Raw genomic sequence first — 18,846 nt, 5'->3', positions numbered from 1 at the left:
TAGAGCCATGATAGCAGAGTAATATCTCTAGTCTATTAAATATTACCGTATTTTTCTATTCTGTCTTCTTTCTTGAGGACTGCTGCAGCTGAATACACTTGAAATGATAATCGCACTAAAATTGAGAGGAAATGAATATGTACCTCTGATTGGCCTTTGTAACATTACTGGTGTTTGTCTGTTGCTTAATTAACCATATAGGACTCTGGCAAATCTTAACAATCTGCATGCTCATAAATCATGATTTAACGCTTGTTAACTGTTTCCATGTGTGCAAGTTGATGCTAACAATTGGGTCATTTAAGAAAACTATAGTGTTCAGTAAAAGCATTTACAATTTATTCTAATGTAGCTGGTTTTTCCAAAAGACTTTTCTTGCTTGCTCCTACCTATCTCTCCTCTACTGCCTTTATCCAGAAGTCTCTGGTTGATAGTAAAAGTTGCAACTAGGTTGCAATTTTATTTACCTATTCATTTTTACCTCACTGTGGCTTTCTGGGACGAGGGAGAGAATGTATTGGCTGAAATTGTCGGTGAGGAGCCTAATTGAGAATTCTGGGCAAGTTTCAAGCAATTTCATGAAACGGCTGTGAGGTTACAGAGATTTAAAAAGGAATGTTTGCACATCTGAGGAAAAAGTCTTAAGGTTTTATTCAGCTACTTTCAAAATTTATGGTGGAAGATTCAAGCCATTAATGTGCACATGTGATCTGAGTACTGAGTGAAAAATGTATTTCTAAATACAGCATTTAAGCCACCATGTATGCATATTTTCTGTCACTAATGTATCTGTCACTGTCAACACCAAAGCACTGATGCTTTGAAAGATGAAAGCATCAATCCCCTTCATGGGGAATCAATAATCTAGAGGTATTAACGGCAATAATTTTTAGTTGTTTTTTATAAGCTATTCTATGCATGTGTTGCATGCATCTATTTAACAATGTGTGTATACATGGCAGTGTTAAAACACGGGCTCATAAATGATAGGGTCCCAAAAATATGACAACTATGTACAAAACCAACACAGCACTTCCTTTGTAACTAATAGCACCTGTTCATGAACTTACTTGAAGTGAAAGGAGAGGACTCAAATGATCTAAACAATAACTGAAATTACTGAGACATTTTCCTCCCTTTCCAAAGTGGGATGTGTGTGTGCGTGCATGTGTGGGTGAAAGCAAGAGCGTGTATATTTAAACCCTAACACTTTCTGTACTGTAAATATAACACCACATTCTGTTAATCTGAAATGGGATGTATATCATAACATTGCTCTTTTGAGACAAACTTAAAAATTAGGCAATTCTGTCTTATGATATGTAAGTAGACCATACTGTGTCTTAAATAAATAATTGTTTTCTCTCTTTCTAAATTAGTTGGTTATGGGACTCTGATTCTTGGGGTGGCTTTATTATAACAATTTATACAATTCTGGGGTTTTTCTCTCTTCAGTCGTCTGCTCTTCCTCATCTTTCCTCAATGTATCCATGTTCTGTCCTGAAAGTGACATTCATTTGCACTTACTAACATCCTTTCTGCCACATTTAAGCCTCATACATTGGTATTTTACTGTTAAACCCCTGCAAAAGCTTAACTGATTCTGGTATTAAAACTGACTGGGAAAAAAGTTGCCTTTTATGGCCACATTGATTAGAACATAAAAATACTGAGTGATCTCTTTATTTTCCTTTTCAAAGCAGTTGTATGGGAAAATATGGGAAAAACATGCTCAATAGCTATGTGTCCTTACTATGTGTGTAGAAGGCAAGGTTGGAAACAAGTCTGCCTGTCTCATGTGCAAGACTAGGACCCGACCGTCTCACAGTTCTGTTCTACTCTTTTAATACATTTGGTCATATGAGTTTTGAATGGAATTTCCCGAATCCATGAAAGGAAAAATTTTCCAGCATTATTGAGGTTTTTGACTGAAATAAGCAGTCACAGCTGGTTGCAGTAAATTTGTTTGTGTTCTCTAATTATACACTGGCCACTTTGTATTCTTTGTCAGTGCGTTAGATGTTGCCATCACTCAGTGCATCGTGTACTTCATTTTGTTTCCATGAGTTCAAGAAAATTACATGGAATTTGTATCATTCTCACTTAATACGGAGGTCTCAGGTGTTTGTGCAGGTGTGTGACTGGGTTCTTTAGCTTGTTACACATTTCTCCTCAAAGAAGTTTTATTTGGCCTATTTAATGTCATTTATATGAAAGGCTTAAGAGAACTTCAGTGCATTTTTCACTTTCTGCCATAGTGGGATGATCACACCTTTTGGCAACACTTAGTAGTGATTTTAGGTGGGTAAATGAAAAATACTTTCTCCACTTAAGAGGCAATTGACTGTGCAGAGGGAATGTAACCTTTGGTCTGGTGAGATGGCAGCTGATAACATTCTGTTGTAACTGATGGTTACTCAGAACCTTTGACCACGAGTAGATAAAATCTGTTGTAATGATTTTTATGTACCAGTTAACTGGAATACCTTCTAGCATTTCAGGCTTTTAAACACATCTACTGGATGTAGCTGCAAAATGACTACAATCCTGTCTACAATTATTTTCCTCATAGAAAATAAAACTACCAATGTGTCATAGTGCTTAGTTACAGCATGACTTCTGATTTGCCTCATCTGTGCTCAGAACTGTTCCAAGACACTTCAAATGCATCTTACCCATATTAGCTTCTAAATTTTTTTTTGTCAATGGCAGTTTAGGAAGGATCCAGTGAACACCTGATTCACTGTTAACAAATCTCAAATGGAAGGCACTATGTTGGTGCTGTAGAGTAGTATGAGTTATATTTACCAGTTCGTGAGTACCACAGCATCTGTTTTGAATAATTGACCTGTTCTATGTTATATGAAATTAAGGGATATTTTTTTATTAATAACATGCAAACTGCAGGGTTTTTTAAACCATCAAACAAAACAACAACAAAGAAAAAACAAAAAGAGGTGTTGCTTCAGAACTTAAAAGCTCCTGTCCAAAAGCTTGGTTGTTTCAAGATGTGCACTGTGTGACAGCAGATACTAAACACCAGCATTGTGTTTTCCTCCCACAGGTGACCCCAAAACCTGGCAGAACAAGTCTCTTCCCGGGGATCCAAACTATCTTGTTGGAGCAAACTGTGTCTCAGTCCTAATTGACCACTTCTAAATATTAAGTTAGCTGACTGAGTAAATAATCTGAAACTGAGATGGACCTTACATATAAACTGAACCACTCTATCAAGTATTAACTGTTCTATAAGTGATAATGGATCTTAGTGTTTAAGCATCTTGCTTTAACTAACAATGAATTAGCAAGTACACTCTGAACCATGGTCACAATACATGCCACAAGCAGGGAGTGTACAGGGGGAACAAGAGGGTTGTTTTACAGGTTCTGTATGCTTGGGTTTGGTTGTTCTTGTGTGTTGGGTTTTTTGTTTCTTTTTTTTTTCCTTTTGTTTCTTTTTTTTTTTTTTTTCTCTGTTAAAGGACACTATACTAGTATTTTGTTATCTGAAAGTACCAATGAAACTATACACAGAGGAACTAAATTTGTTTCATACTCCAATGTTGAAAACAGATTTTGGCCTGCGTTTTGGCAACTGTGTGTTTTTAACTCACAAGACTACCTTTTGGTCTCTGGTTTTTAAATGACTTTTGTGTACATGTCCAATGAAATGGCAGTCATCTTGGGGTAGCACAGTTTAGATGTTCTCCTCTGCTGAGAGGAAATGCAAACACATCTACTTGCTGTATGTGGAAACACTGTCCTGAGAACGGGGGGAGGGGGAAAAGCATGTGGGATGACTATGGTTCAGATGCCTCTGTGGATTTGTAAATTAACCACATTATTACAGACCTATTAACCAGCAGGGATGCCTTACCCTCATGTTTTTAATAGTCTTAGCTCTCATAGTTCTCTGTATTAAGTTTGTATGGCTTTTGTGCTTACTTAGATATTATATCATGAGAGACTGGGGTGGGGGGGAACAACAACAAAAAATTGTGAGTTTGGTTTAGAGAACGAGCATTGTTTGTGTTCATCAGCAAGAAGAGAACCAGAAGAAAATGATGGTATGTTTTCTGCTATGCATTTGAAAATTTATAGATGTTATAGACCGCTTGTATATAATGCGTGCATACCACTTTTGTTTTTGGTTTGTAAATTAACTTTTATAAGCTTTACCTTTTTATATATATAAATATATATAAAAACAAACGAAGTTTCTTAAGGATATCTTTGTATTCTCATACCTTTTGAGCCTTGAACTTTGACATCTGCAGCAATAAAGCAGCATTTCTACAATATACGAACGAGGACATTTTTTAAAAATGCACAAAATTGTTACCTTTTAAAGTGCTGCATTTAAAGAATATAACTCGGAATTCTCTACTTTGATTAAATTCTTGAAAAGTATCCCTACTGTAATTTGTCATAAGGATGCTGTACTATGTGCCCTGAAATGTATTTTTTTACTAATAGACAATTTATTACGGCACAATGGCACTACTACTGTTTAGATAATATACCACTGCATTCTGTTAATGAGTTATTAGCTATTCAGGTGTGGCTGATTTTTTTTTTTTTTTTCTCTGCAGTTATTAAAATTACACGTTTCTAAATATACAGAATAAAACTGTTTTTAAAATAATAAAGATGATTGTAGTACCTTATTGTTTCTGAAATGCATTTATGTGTACATAACACACTTTTGACTTTATTTTTTCTGTGTAAGTAGGCAGCTGGATTCTGCCATATGTTCATATGTATAGCAGAACTCCTTTGTGGAGTCAGCTGGAGCTGTCTACAGCAGGGCTTCTGAAATGATGAACTCCAGTGTGGATCCATTGGAATTACTCAATACAAGTAGGAGTGGTAGGCTTCTCTCTTGGCTCATTATGTTGGGCAGGTTTACCTGTGACACCTCATCTTCCACAAACCTTGGTGTAGTGTTCTAGCTTGTAGATTTACACATAGTATAGTGTTACTATTTTGAAGTTATTCCTACAGCATCCCATTACCTGTTTGGAGTATTCCATGGCTAATTAGTGTTATTCTATCAGAGAATTAGGTTCTGTAAGTTGGGGTTTTTTTAATACTGGGAAACAGTGCATAGCCCTGATGTTTCCTTTCTGTACTTCTGCTTACAAGTAAGTTTTGTTTCTCTGGCATGACTTAGCCCAGAAGATGCACTCACTATTGTTAGTATTCCTCCTCATGGCTTATCTCACTCACTAGCAGAGCATGAGACACTGAAAAGTCCTTGGCCTAGGGTAAGCACAACTTAACAAAACTAAATCGTCAGTGTTATCAAGAGTGATGTAATGAAGTTCAAAGCACAGCACTGTACCACCCACTAAGGAGAAAATTAGATCTGTCCCATCCAAACCCAGGACCATGTGGAACACTACAAAAGGAATCAGTCAGTCACACTTGAGGCACCCTGGTATGACACTGCATGGATTATTTACAGTGGTGTTATTTTGTGTCTTGGGCATCCCGAGTCCAGCATGCTGTGAGGTGTAACTGACCTGTGTTGATTTGACTGTAGTGATCCAGGCAACATCTTTCTGCTCTTCTGTTTTTACAGTGTAGGGTTATGCCTTTCTATCAAAAGAATTACAGCTTTTGCACTGTTGTTGCTTCATAAGTGAGATGAGAAACCGATGCTGTTCAAAGATGTGGCAGTTCTCTACTGCACAGCAGCCTGTTGGAGAAACTGCCTTTGCTGTGTGCCTGTAGGAATGTTAGTCAAAGTGTCTAATGTGAGCCACGTGCATGCCTGCTTTCTTGTTAAATCCCATTATATTGGGTTAAAACATGGCCAGTGAGAATAACTAGGCTAACATAACATTTATTTTAAAATAATAGTGGCTTTGAAATCTTTATCCTTGCAAGTGGTTGCATATTTTATATTGGATAGGCTCTGCAGGAGGTAAGTTCACCTGTAACATTTTCATGTTGTTTCTATTTACTGTTTAATGTCAAGTTCAAAAACTGCATCTCTCAATTCTTCCTATTTGTTTCAGTGATATCCTGGTCAACTTTTGCCCTGCAAATTGTACAGAAATGTTTAAAAAATGTACATCTCAAGTCTTGTGTTCATTTTTAACAAGGACCGTTGGTATTGGAAACAAGGGATACAGAATTGCTGTTTCTCTCTGATTTGGGGTTTTTTGTTAAAGTATTTTTTATTTTTATTTTTCAATAAAAGTAGCAATAAATATTTAGTGATACATATAAACAAAGAGTTACATCTGTAAAAGTAATCCATTCTTACCAGCCTGGGTTAGGTGAAACAAATCAGCAATGGTAGGGTATGATTGAAGATACTCTGCTGTGATGTAACCTGGAGCAGGTGATGGAAATGAAAGCCATACAGCTTTGGAGAATAGATGTTGGTAAGCATATCTGTAAAATATGTTCTTAGTATCTAAGTCACTTGATGAAGGCATTTGTAGAAGCCTTGCTGAGTGCCATGGTGATCTGGGTATGTATGGACTTCTCTGACTACTGGATCCATCCATTGGCAATATCAAATGATTGGGTAAAAAATATTATTTGTTATCTCCAAACTGCCTTATGATCTTGTAAGCAAGGATCTGAGAATAAATGGACTTTAGTATTACATTGTCTTGACAGTATTGTGCACTGCTTGTCTGGTTTGTACAAAAGTTGATGAGCACAGTAGATAGGCTGTGAAAATATACTACAGCCAGTTAAGGTAAATGCTGGTTGAAAACACGTATTAAGTTTCTAAATTATATTAAAAATAAGCAATATTTTCTCAGAAAAATTCCCTTTCTGCTTTGGGGCTTAGAATATGGGAGAAGATCTAAGAGAAACAAGCTGTAGAATTTAAGGAAAATTAGTTCAGCTATTTAGTCTTGTAGGTTCTTTTATATCTTTACATTCTAATGGTGATACTAAATTACATGCATTTAAAAGCCTTGCCAAAGATTTAGATGATCTTGCCATAGTGAAACCTGGCATTGAAAATTATTCCTTGCAGAAAGAAGATGAGAAGAAAAGCCTTTGCAAGAAGGATTGTTTATAATACAGAGCCTGATAGAGTACTTCCAATATAGATGGTGTAACAGTGAAACTACAGCAGTGATTTCCCTCCTAATTATACTTGTCCTTCCTGAATTAATGACCAAATGAAAAGGTAAGGTAGAATTAACTACATGGGTGATACAGAAGTTTACATATTTGTTTACTGAAGTAGCATGTTAGTACAGCAGTACATTGGGGAAATCAGCTTAGTGTTCAGGAAATAGTTGCTTAATTTAAGCTTTGTGATAATTATTTTCAGCTTGTCATGTCTAAAAGCTGTGTAAAGGCACAAGATATATGCTGCTGCAAAGCTTACTATATAGACAATAATGCTATTAAATGATTACATAAACGATGACCTGCTGCTGCTGCAGAACAGCCAGAGCCTGTGGCAGAAGGAAGAGGTGCAGCCCTTTTCCCTGAACAACAGTGGTGCTCCCACTGGTGCTGCCCGTATTGGCACCACTTCTTTTATTTCTATCAGCACCACACTGAAGGTTTTTATAGCCTGTAGCCGTGGAAAGGGGTTTTAACCCTTTAAGTGCGGTGGAAATAAGATGCACAGCTACATGGTCACCTTTCATGATAGAAAGAGACAAGTTTATTCAGAAACACACCTGGTTTTATAGCATGACTCGTAATTCTAAGAGTAGAGAAGAGGTGATGGGTTTAGAGAGAAGACACCCCATTCCCAGGGCCAGGTCACACACCCCAACAGGTGTTCTATCTTGTTATTAATTCGTTTTTATTTTGACCAAATTATCACCCTGGGAGAAATTCCCCCTAGCCTTGAGCTGGACCAGCTCATCGGCTGGGAACAGAGCTGAGAAGCTCCAGCCTGGAATATTTTTCAGGCTGTAAATTTACTTTCTGAATATGTGTCCCACATAGCCCTTCACATGTCTGCTGAGAATGCAGGAGTGATGAGAGCAGGCTTGCATATCTTTCAGATATATTTCATGTACAGACTTTCATTTTCTCTTAATAATTGACTTCTTCATGGTTCTAGGCAGTTTTGAAAAGGCAATTCAGACATAAGCTATGATAGTAAAATCTATGCAGCTGTGTCAGTCTCACTGAAATAAAGCTTACTTGTCCCCCAGTCCTTCATCCTTATGTGAGACTCACTGGTATAGAAGCCTGTGGGGTTGGCTTGGTTTCAAATGACTGGGAACTTTTTTTTCTGTTTTGGTGGCATTTAAATATAATTTACATAAAGGTAATTTACATTATTTAATGGGCAAAAATGGTATGGAGTCTTGGCCTGTGATAGTAACAGCTGCCCTGTTTTAAACCATGGCAGTAAAAGGAGACAGCAGTTTTTCACAAATGCTAAAAACTGTTGCTGAGCACAGGAAGCATTTCCTGAGATTCCATAAAGCTGATGCTGCTGCAGTGTTCTGTTTGACAACACCTCCAACCCCAAAAAACACTAGCCAAGTTCCCTGAGGATGGGTTTTCTGATGAATTTGTGCATAGGCTGTAAAACTGTCTATCCCCCATTGAAGGTGAGGGAGGCTGGCATTGCTCTGGGGGCAAGGAGCTCAGAATTTGCCTTTCTGCAGTGTGAGAGTAGGTGATGAGCAAGCACAGAGTCTGTACACAAACATGCTACACTTTAAATGAGTAGCAAGCACTGTTCTGACATACTCATAACTTCCAACATGTTTTCTGGTTCTCCTTTCTTTTGATGGGATAATTAGAAGTTTGTTGATGACCTTGCTCCTCTGGTCTGTAGGCAGTAGCTCTCCCAAGTGTAGCATGGTAGGTAGTGAGCTGTAAGGCCAGCATGCTTTGTACTACTCTCTGTGTTTGGATTTCATTTCTAGATGTGATCCTTGTTTTGGTTTTTGTTGTTTGGTTTTTGGGTTTTTTTTATTAATATCAAAAATAAAAAGCACCTAGCTGAGGCTTTCTAGTGATCAAGCCATGTATAGAAAATATACCATAATGTCATGCAAAAATACCTGCATGGAGTTCAGGCCAAAATGTGACAGAAATGAAGATTGAGGAGTGCAAGTCCTTGTGTGCATTGGTGCTTCAATCCTATTTTAAGAGAAAAAGGTTTTATCATAGGCAAGTAATTTTATAGTGGTAGAAACTGTCAGTAAGAACCACTCTGAAAACCCCTCAAGGAAATAGAAAATGTATCTGAATATAAATAAGTGAAAGCTAGAAGATTATTTTACCTATCCAATGAATCTTTTCAGTCTGGTTTTATGCATATACATAAAAAACCACATCTGCCACTACTGCAAAATCTGAGCTTTGCAGGTAATAGAGGAGATGTGCTTGTGTAGCTAAGTCTTGTTCACCTTTCATAGGATCCACTGGACATTCTGGGGTGGTCAGAATGTTTATCTGCCACAGAGCTTGGTACGTTTTGAACTTTTACTGGATTTTCATGGTAATTAGGAATAGTTTTGCCATATGGTCTTGAGGGTTACTGATCACATGATAATATGTATGTAATGGAACTGCTCTTGACAAACAGGAAGAACAAAGGCAATCACCTGTTTGTGAACAAAAAAGCACTTCTTATTTAAAATAAGTTTGCCTTCTCATACCGTGAAAGAAAATTAATATAATTAAAAGCACTTCAATTAGAAAGGAGTAATTCAGATCAGCAATTTGTGTTAGAGTCCCTTTGTGCAAGCTTCTGCACAAGAAGAACTGCATCAGAGCTCCTGTGCAGTGTCTATGTAACACAGATTGGTGAATGCAAAATCGCACTTCACTTCTGACAGCCTCTTACCACTCCTTTTGATTTATCAGGCTTAATACTGGCAAGTGCTGCTGGGTTTTTTTCTGCAGGCTGAAGAGCTGCGGCAGTCTTTGAGCTCACATGTGAGTGGAAATAACAACCACTGGGGGGGAGTGTCACCTAACAAACAGCAAAGAGCTTTAGAGAGGGGAGATGTTGGGAAAGGCAGCAGGTTTTTATTGAATGCCAAAAGATGCTCCTTAAGTATGGTGGCCCTTCCTTTGTATTCATTTTCCAGGCATTTTCACATTAGACACTACCAGTGTCATATATTCAAACTTACTAACAAAGAGTTAATTTTATAATTGGTCTTTTCAAATTTGTGTGGCCACTTGGAATGCCACAATCCTGCCCAAATTTGCCTTCTCTAAGCCTCAGGAATCCTTTAGAAGTCCAGTGTCAAGCACTGACTGTGCAAGCTTGGGACTGGGCTGTGAGTCCAGCTGTGCCCAGATGTGTGGCAGCTGTGCCAGTGCCGTGCCTGCCATGTGAGGCCAGGCTGGCCTGTGCAGTGCTCTGGGTGCCCAGGGCTGCTGGCTGCAGGCAGCTCTGCCCTGCATGGGCACAGCCCTGCTCCAGAGCACTGAGCTCCAGGGAATTGCTGCTGTTTGAAAGGGAAAGTGACATCAATACACGACCTCCAGTGTCACTTCAGACTACTGCCAGAGCTCGTAAACAAGGGGCATGTTCTTACAGAAGGTGGCCAAAGGGAAGATGTTCAGAGTATTCATTCAGCCATCAGGAAGCCTGCTGTGGCCTTCAGTGGTGTGGCAATAGGGAGCCCAGAGCTGCTCATTGTGCTAAGGGATGTCTGTGTTCCCTTCAGTGTAAAGGACACTTGCAGAAATAGTCCTTTATCATGTTCCTTCTGCAAAACAGGTTGGCTTAATTTTTTTGAGACTTGCTGCTGCTTTCAGAAACAGTGGTTACTTGCAGGCTGCTTTTGTAGTTGCAAAACAGATGTTCTTATTTAGAAAGCTGTGAAAGCAAAGAGACAGTGCAATCTCAAGCTCACTGTAGCCAGCTGCATTTGTGCCATCTCACTTTGCTACAACACAGTATTTTCTGCCTTTGTCATTTTTCCAGGACTGTGGTTTTTCTTTATGGACTAATAAACTGAAAGGGGAAATGCCTGAAGGATGCTCTGATGTAATATACCCAGCAAGAGATTATGAACTTTTATAGACTTTTTTTTAGTCTGCAGTTAATTCATTTTTCATGTTCTCTTTGCATAAACTGTTATCTCTTTCAAACTAAATTGCAAACAAGCCTTAGGAAAGAATTCAGTATAGTACAGAGTAATTTCCTAAAGAACAGTCTATGTAAACTGTACTGCTAGGGCTTTTTTTTTTACTATCTCAAAATGGTTTTTTCATAGCGGTGTGAAGTCTGTATAACAGTCTGGACGGTGTAATCTGGATCAAATTCTAAAATAAAAGGATTTTCTAGGTCTTGAGGTTTTTTCCAAACCTTTTTTTTTTCAGGAGAAGGAGATGACCTTTGTGTCATGGGAATATATAACAAAATTCATGTTTAGACTGTTGGGTAATTATGTATATAGAGTTAAGAAAATTTTTAAGGGTCTTCCCAGGATTTGAGACTTTGACTTTAAATGGGTGATTCATTATTAAGCCCTTTTTTTTTTAACTCCTTGCTTTCTTAATTGTCATAAGAAAATAGTTATTTGGAGTATAGATGATAATTTTTCTATTAACAAAATAAAATGCCAAATGTTCTATGAATACCTTCATGTACCTTCATAGACTTTGGAAAAATCTGCATTAAATTTTTTTTTTAAATTTTAATCCAAGAAGATCAAAGATTTACTTATCTCTAGTTTTTTTTGTCAAAATGTACTAATTTTGGGTCGTGAGATCAGACATTTCTTGCAGCAGTCACAGCTGAGTAAGAAATATCTTTCTGTTAAGCAAAAATTGATGTTCCAAAAATGTTTCTGCTTTTGACTAGAATGAACAGATATTTTAAGGGTTTAGTGAGGCAATGAAATCCAGGGATCCATCTGTGCATCATTTTATTCTTAGTGAATGTTAAGTTCTAAAAATAGATAGGAAGGATGCTGGGGCTCTGGTGCAGAGTTATATAAGGATAAATGGAACTATGTAGAAGAGTATTTGCTTATGGCGTGTGCAGAATTCCAGAATGTTGTGCCCCTGTGTTTATGGGCATGGCATTTATTAAGTAGTTTTGTTTGGATGTTTATTTAGCATTAAGAACAGCCATTTTGGGACCAGTGAGTAAGGAGAGAGACTCAAAAGAAAGGTGGTATAAGTAATTTCTTTTATTCTGTATGTCTTGATAAATAATGAACTTAAATACAAAGTGACTCTTCATAGTAAAACTATAAATTTGTGGACAAGTTTTCTTAGGTGACATGTAACTAAAGGTAGTTAAGGAGAAGAAAACAGTAATTCCACAACAAAGTTACCTCCAAAACCTCCACAACAGTCCAGGTCTCACATGTAGTAGCTGCTCAGGATTTTCTTCTTTATGCTTCCAGGAATATCCTCAATGTATTTGGGAAAGGAAAAGCAAATGGAAAAGAGGTGGATCAAAAGTGTATCTTGTACAGTCATAACTCCTGTGGAGCAATAGTGCTGCTCAGCTGCAGTTTAGCTGAATGCAGAGCTAATTGAGTTAAGTGCAGAAGTGAAACCAGGTTAATTTTCAATCCCAGTAATAGGAGTTGCAATACATACCTTCCTTCAATATCTTAATTTTTTTTTTTTTTTTTGGTGCACATTGTTTGTGATTCTGATGCAGAAATGATGTTTTCTTCAGCACTAACAGAAGGCAGATTGCTGTGGTAAGAAGTTGCACTCTGGGTAGGTGGCCTCATGCCTTGTGTGTCTTCACTCTGGTGCTGTACCGGGACATGTGGAAACGTCCCTGCTGTGCTGTGTTACCTTCAATCAGAGCACCTTGTGAAGGTCTTGGCAGCAAGCACTGGGATTCACTGACATTCAGCTCCCATTCTGGCAGTGTGCCCTTGCAGCAAAGGCGTCTGCAGTGCTCTCCTGGGCTGCATTAGGCAAACGATTGCCAGCGGCTCCAGGAGGGGATCCTTTCCCTTGGCTCAGCTCTGCTCAAGCCAGGCCTGGAGGTCTCTGCTCAGCCCTGGCTCCTCAGTGCAGGAGAGATGTGGATGTGTTGGAGAGAGTGGAGCCAGGAGCCACAGAGATGGGGGAGGGAGTGGGGCAGCTCTGCTATGAGTAAAGGCTGAGAAAGCTGGGGCAGTTCAGCCTGCAGGGGAGAAGGCTTGGGGGTCTTATTTTGAATATATGCAGAAAGCAGCTACAACAAGGAAGGGTGCAAAGAAGGTGGAGCTGGGGGCTCTTTTCAGTAGTGCCCAGAGCACAACTAGAGAGACAATGGGTACAGAATGGAACCCAAAGGGTTCCTTCTGAACATCACAAACCATTTACTTGCTGTGAGGTTGCTCCTGGAGGTCATGGACTCTCCATCCTTGGAGTTATTCAAAAGCCACCTGGCTCTGGGTAACCCTGCTTGAACAGTGAGGGCTGGACAAGGTGACCTCTGGACATTCCTTCCAACCTTAACCATCCTACAACTCTTCTGACCAGATAGCATAACTTTTGTGCCAACCCCTGTGATGCTGTTCCCTCATTTTTAAAAGTCTACATGAGTTCTAATATTTGAACTGCTCTGGCCTGCTAATTTTTGGAGCATCTGATTGTGTCCAAAAGAAGTGGTGACAAAAATACCATACTTCATAACAACCCTCTAAAAACACCAGTGTTCTTTAAAAATTGGTTAAGAAAATTGCACAGTTGCTGTTACTCCTCTGTTCCACTGTCACACTGTTTATGGAAGAAGATTGGAAGCAAATAAACATAACAGTTCTAGTTCAAAATCCCTATGTGTGGGTTAGATATTTTTGCTGTTAATTGAACAAAATGTACTTGTACCTGTCTGTAGCTGTACTTTAATCTAGCTGAATTGTTTGTGTTCAGTGAGGCTTACTGAAGGAAATGGCTGCTAAGTTGCCAAAGTATAGCATGGATGTTGCTGCTAGTGCTTTTATCTTATAATGTGATCTTATCATGTAATTTTGAGATTTTGTAACTTTGAAATTTTCACTCTGCAGACATTAATGCTGTAAAGCTTCTCTTATTTGCACAGTATTTGCCATATTTAGAAAGCAAATTAACTCACCTGTATTTGGTGCCCCAATGTCAAGAAGTATTAAAAGCTTCCAATACTAGAAGTGATGTGTTTTTTGCAGCAGTAGTAGTCCTGCTGCCTAGTCAGTTGTTTTCAGCTGGATAATGCTGTAGCTGCCTCTCTCTGCCTTGGAAATCACTGGTTTGGTGCCTGCAAGCAGCAAGGGCACTGTGACACAGGGTGAGCTGGGGGAGAGGTGCACACAGAACACCGTGGGTCATGCAGGTCTGCAGCTGCTCCTGTCTGTGGAACTTGAAGGTTCAAGCTACAGCTCTGTTCCATTGTTCTTTTCTCACCTGAATAGTTTCTCACTGAACATTCCCAGGAAGGTTTCATGTTTGACAATAAAATCTGTTCTTGCCACCCAATGAACCTGGAAATACCTTTGAAAATAGAATGAGGCTAATGGAGGAGGTAACACTTTATTCTTACTACAATCTAGAGCCTCCTTTGTCTCAGTTAAATATTTACAGCCCATGTTCTATAATTCAGCAGGAAAAGGTTGGAGAATTCAGACATTCGAGTGTTTTGCTGTAGTACTTCTAAGATTCAGCACATGATAAAAATGATTTTAGCTTCTAGAATACTGCTTAATTTATGAACCATCCCTGTCAGGGACGTTAATTTACACTTTGCTTGCAGTGCAAAAGCTGCCAGGCCAGCTGTTGGATGCTGAAGCAAACTATTTACCCATAGATCTCCAGAGTAGAAACTTCTCCCGGTTGTACGCAGTTAAGATTTAATTTGCCTCTTCAGTTTTTGTGTGGGATCACAGTTGTGGACTGTGGCTTCAAGTGATGACTGAAGTTGGATTTTATTTGCATTTCTTTAAGAAGTAATTTTCATTCTGATTTAGAAGTGACTTGTGTTTTCATTTCAACTGTTCCCCAGCACTTGGGATGGCAGCTTAGAGCTAATAAGTGCTGTAGATGTGTTTGTAGCCATCACTCCATTTAAAATGACAGATCCTTCCTAACATGTAATAGGCTGCCCACTGTGTCTGACTAATAATTGTTATTGTGATCCTCTGTCGAGGCAGAGAAAAGCTGCATCCAGGAATTTGAAATGTGTGTGCACATACTGCTAATCCAGCCTTTGTGTATGTACCGGTGTTGAGTGGTGTAAAATTTACTTGATGTGTAAAGTCATGGTTTTTTGTGAAAGAAAAGAAAATCAGGCTTTGGGTTTTTTCCTAGTGGTCGCAGAAGGGTCTTGTTATGAACATTATATAAACATTGGAAGTGACTATGTGCTATCAGAAGTGACTACATTAAGAGACTAAAAGTAATAGTAATATCAACATAATAAGTCGAAATAGTTCTTTATCAGCTGGACAAACTAGCTTTACTTCACTCGGAGATCACAACAAAGCCTATTGTGGACCTGGAATATACATTAGGAACAGGTAGGAAACAATAGGTGTATTGCCTGAATGTAGCAACTTTTTACTTATCTAGCTTCTACTTCAACTTTTTAAAATCTGCTTTTAATTTGCAGACATTGCAGTTAATGAAATTTTCAGCAATTTTAAAACTGCAGACTATTTTGAGAATACCACAGATGAGCCACCCTTGCTCAAAAGACAAAGACAGTGAAAGCAGCAGACCGTGAAATGCCAGGCTGACGTGGATAGAAGAATTATCATACATTGCATGTGTGAGTTAAGCAGCTCTGAAATGCTGTGTTATGGGCACATATGGTGGGAGCTGTGTAATCAAGTTGTTATGCCTGGGTAGCTATTGCTTAGGAGAGGAATGATGGATGGTTGCAATAAGCTGTTGCCTAGTAATCCATGCAGTTGTTGAAGGACTTGTGTTGCTCTGACTTGTGCCTGGCACACACAGCCCCACCTCCCAGCACTTCTGTGTCACTGCTGCTCTGGCTACTCACTGAGGAATGCTGAGGGAAACAGCAAATCATGCTTAGAACTTCAGTTTGCTGTAAGACACCACAGGAGGGGGAAAACAAGCTATAAATGACTATGGTGGATATCAGCCAAAAGTGAAGCACTTTTATTTATTGTTTGTTTCAAACAACATTTTTTGCTGAATCTTCCCCTGTTAGTGAATCTGCCCTTTCACAGAGAGTCATGAAGACACCCGAATCTGAAGAGAGTAACTTCTGGGAGAGACTAATGTTTTTTATATGTCATTAAATATGTGTAGGAATGTCAGCAGTTGACTCTCAAAAGGATAATTACTTCATTACCACATATGAAAAATTATAAGCAGGAAATTGTTTAAACTCTGTCAAGGATTTCCACTGTCCAGGAGTCTGTGTAGAGCCCATTAACTCTGCAAACCTGCTGTGTGTAATAATTGCTGTATCTGAAGGACACCAAGGGAAACAGAGCTCAGTGACAAAGACCAGCAAATCTCTTGCACTTTGTGGTAGTGATTAATTTGGTTTCAAGCCCTTCATTAGAGTATTTTTAAATATACTCTTTCATGTGGAGATGATCAGGAGACTGCTCTGTTAGAAACCTACCCATCTGTGACAGAGTTTATAAGAAACCCTGAACTTGGGTTGAAGAGGGCTGGCATGGCTGTGCTGTACTGAAATGAGATTGCTCTCTGCTGGCCAAGAGGATTTGTTCAAATAGCTTATGCAGTTGGGTAAGATTTGTATATGGTAGCTTTTGTGTGCATTGTCTTCACCAGGCAGTGTGCTTTGGAAGCAAGCTGCTGCCTACTAACAGACTAAATATGGTTAGAAACAATTCAAATTAAGGAGGGGTAACTTACTGGGTACCATAATAAGATCAGTTCCTAGGATATTAAAAATACTGGTTTGTGCTGTGTTTTGGTTAGTGGCAGCCCAAAGCTTTATTATAGGGTTAAGTTGGCTCATCTTCCACTTTTCACTAATATCAGAGTCTTCTCAAAACCCAGGAAATGGGGGAATTGAGAGTCATTCCAGTGGCTTTGGTCCACTGTGTTAACTGTGTCTAGCCTTCACAGTCCCATTCTATATGAAGGAATCATTCATTTGTTGGAAGTTTTGAATGGAATATCATTCATTTGTGGGTATTTTTAATTCCAGAGTTGAAATAACCAGGCTTATTTTCAAGCTCCCAGCACCACCCTTGCCAGTGCCATGATCTCAGGCTGTCATGGAGAGACAGCTTCTCTCTTTTGTGTGTCCTGAGATGAAGGCTGCAGATGTGCTCTGGACTCAGCTTCATAAATCTTCCCACTCCATACAACAGGTTGAATCTTTTATCTCTGTTTTTTCTTGGTCCCCTGTAGTCTTTCCCTAAATAATTAAAATAATGATCAGTGTGTCTCCTGTTATGGAATAGAGATCACCACTTCAGGGAACCTGTTCCAGTGTTTGACTACTCTAATAGTAAAAGTTAAAAATTTGAAAGAAATACTGAGAAGGTCATATACTCATTGTTGACCAATAATGCATATTCTGAATATTCACTTTATCCTCTTCTGTTCCTCTATTTTGGTAAAGCAAAGTTGTCCTCATTCCTTGAAAACTATTCTCTTCAGTTTCAGCATTTCCTCTTGCACAGAAACATCTGATGCCTGCAGTGCTGCCTGTGCTGTGCTAACTATTGTTCCTCAATGGTTGTAATGCCCTAAGATTGGGGAAAAGAATCACAGCAGGTGAGGGAATGGAAGCCATCAGGTCATGTACTCAGTAAAGTAAAGGCCACCAACCATAACATTTTACATTGTGAATCAAAATAATCAAGTCCTACTTTTGTTGGATTATAAAATGTTACTTTTATGGGATAGAAAATAATAAAAAACTCAGGTTGTTTAGTATATCAAACCTTTTTGTACTAATGGCACTTCTGTCTATCTGTATCTTTAATATTGCTATTAAAAGGGACTTAATTAAATAAAATGCTCTGTGATTTATTGAAATAGCCTGTAATAGCTCAATGTGCTTATACCTTCTTGAAATTCCCAAAACACATTGTGCTAATGCAGCTAATGGCAAGTCCATCACTGCACCACCTGTCTGTTTGTGATTTGCAAGGCCTATTAAATCTATTTATCATTGAGCTGATATGAGGCAGAGAAGAATGAGGTTAGAATAATTTTCATAGAGGAAAATGGCAAGAGGAAGTGGGCAAGGTGAAGTAATTCTTAAAAAGAGTGCAAAACTTGTTAAGTCACAGTTCTCTAGTTCTTTAAATTAGAATTTTTTTCCTGAGAGTTTGATCAAAGAAACAATTTTAATGGGTTTCTGAAGAAAAAAATACTGTGGTAGGATCTTTGAGAATACCCTGACAGACATCCTGCCCTTTGCAGTCTGATAACCAAAGGGAAGACATGGAATTTACCCAAGTTCTGAATTACACACAGTAAGTATCTGTTTTGGATGACTTTTGTCTCCCCAAAAGTGTGACTCTAGTGTAGATTTTAGTTTAATTTAGTTTCCTCCAGGATAACACCTGAGGCTTATAAGCAATTTCCACAGTGCTCTAGGCTACGTATTTAATTCTATACTTACCAGCTTACAACTGAAAATATAAAAAGTAGGTTTGTATACACACACAGCAGAAAGTAGCTCGTAATATACAAATGTAAGAAGAAATTACAGAATGCTATAAAATCTCATTAAAAATTATATATTGTTCCAGTAGCTGTATCTGGGAGAGGGAGTGGGGAGCTGTAATTTTCCTTCAGTTGCACAGATCATATTGGAAACATTATTTAATATTTATATGCTAGAATGGTTTTATTTCAGTCCTGCTTTATGTGAACAACATGTTATTTTATCTATCTCTACATTTAAAGTTAAAATGTTCCTTATCTTTAATAGGAGCAGAACACTTACAGTAATGCTTTTCTTAAAAATAAACAACC

The 18,846-nt window shown here is 38.4% G+C and overlaps 1 protein-coding gene across 10 annotated transcripts in view; it reads left to right on the top strand.

Moving 5' to 3' along the window:
* The window catches only part of TJP1 (tight junction protein 1), a 158,757-nt gene extending 154,090 nt beyond the window's left edge, over window positions 1-4,667 (top strand). For all 10 annotated transcript variants that reach the window (XM_088172463.1, XM_088172462.1, XM_088172460.1 and 7 more), the window contains one exon: window positions 3,065-4,667. In XM_088172463.1, coding sequence (XP_088028589.1) covers window positions 3,065-3,159 — 95 coding nt within the window. In that variant the 3' untranslated portion in view covers window positions 3,160-4,667. The remainder of the gene's footprint in view (window positions 1-3,064) is intronic.
* The last annotated feature ends 14,179 nt before the right edge of the window (window positions 4,668-18,846 follow it).

This window comes from Sturnus vulgaris, chromosome 13 (genome assembly GCF_052056855.1).
Source record: "Sturnus vulgaris isolate bStuVul1 chromosome 13, bStuVul1.hap1, whole genome shotgun sequence".
Classification (NCBI taxonomy): domain Eukaryota; kingdom Metazoa; phylum Chordata; class Aves; order Passeriformes; family Sturnidae; genus Sturnus; species Sturnus vulgaris.
The sequence above is the reverse complement of the archived record's forward strand: the minus strand, read 5'-3'. Positions and strand labels throughout refer to the sequence as shown.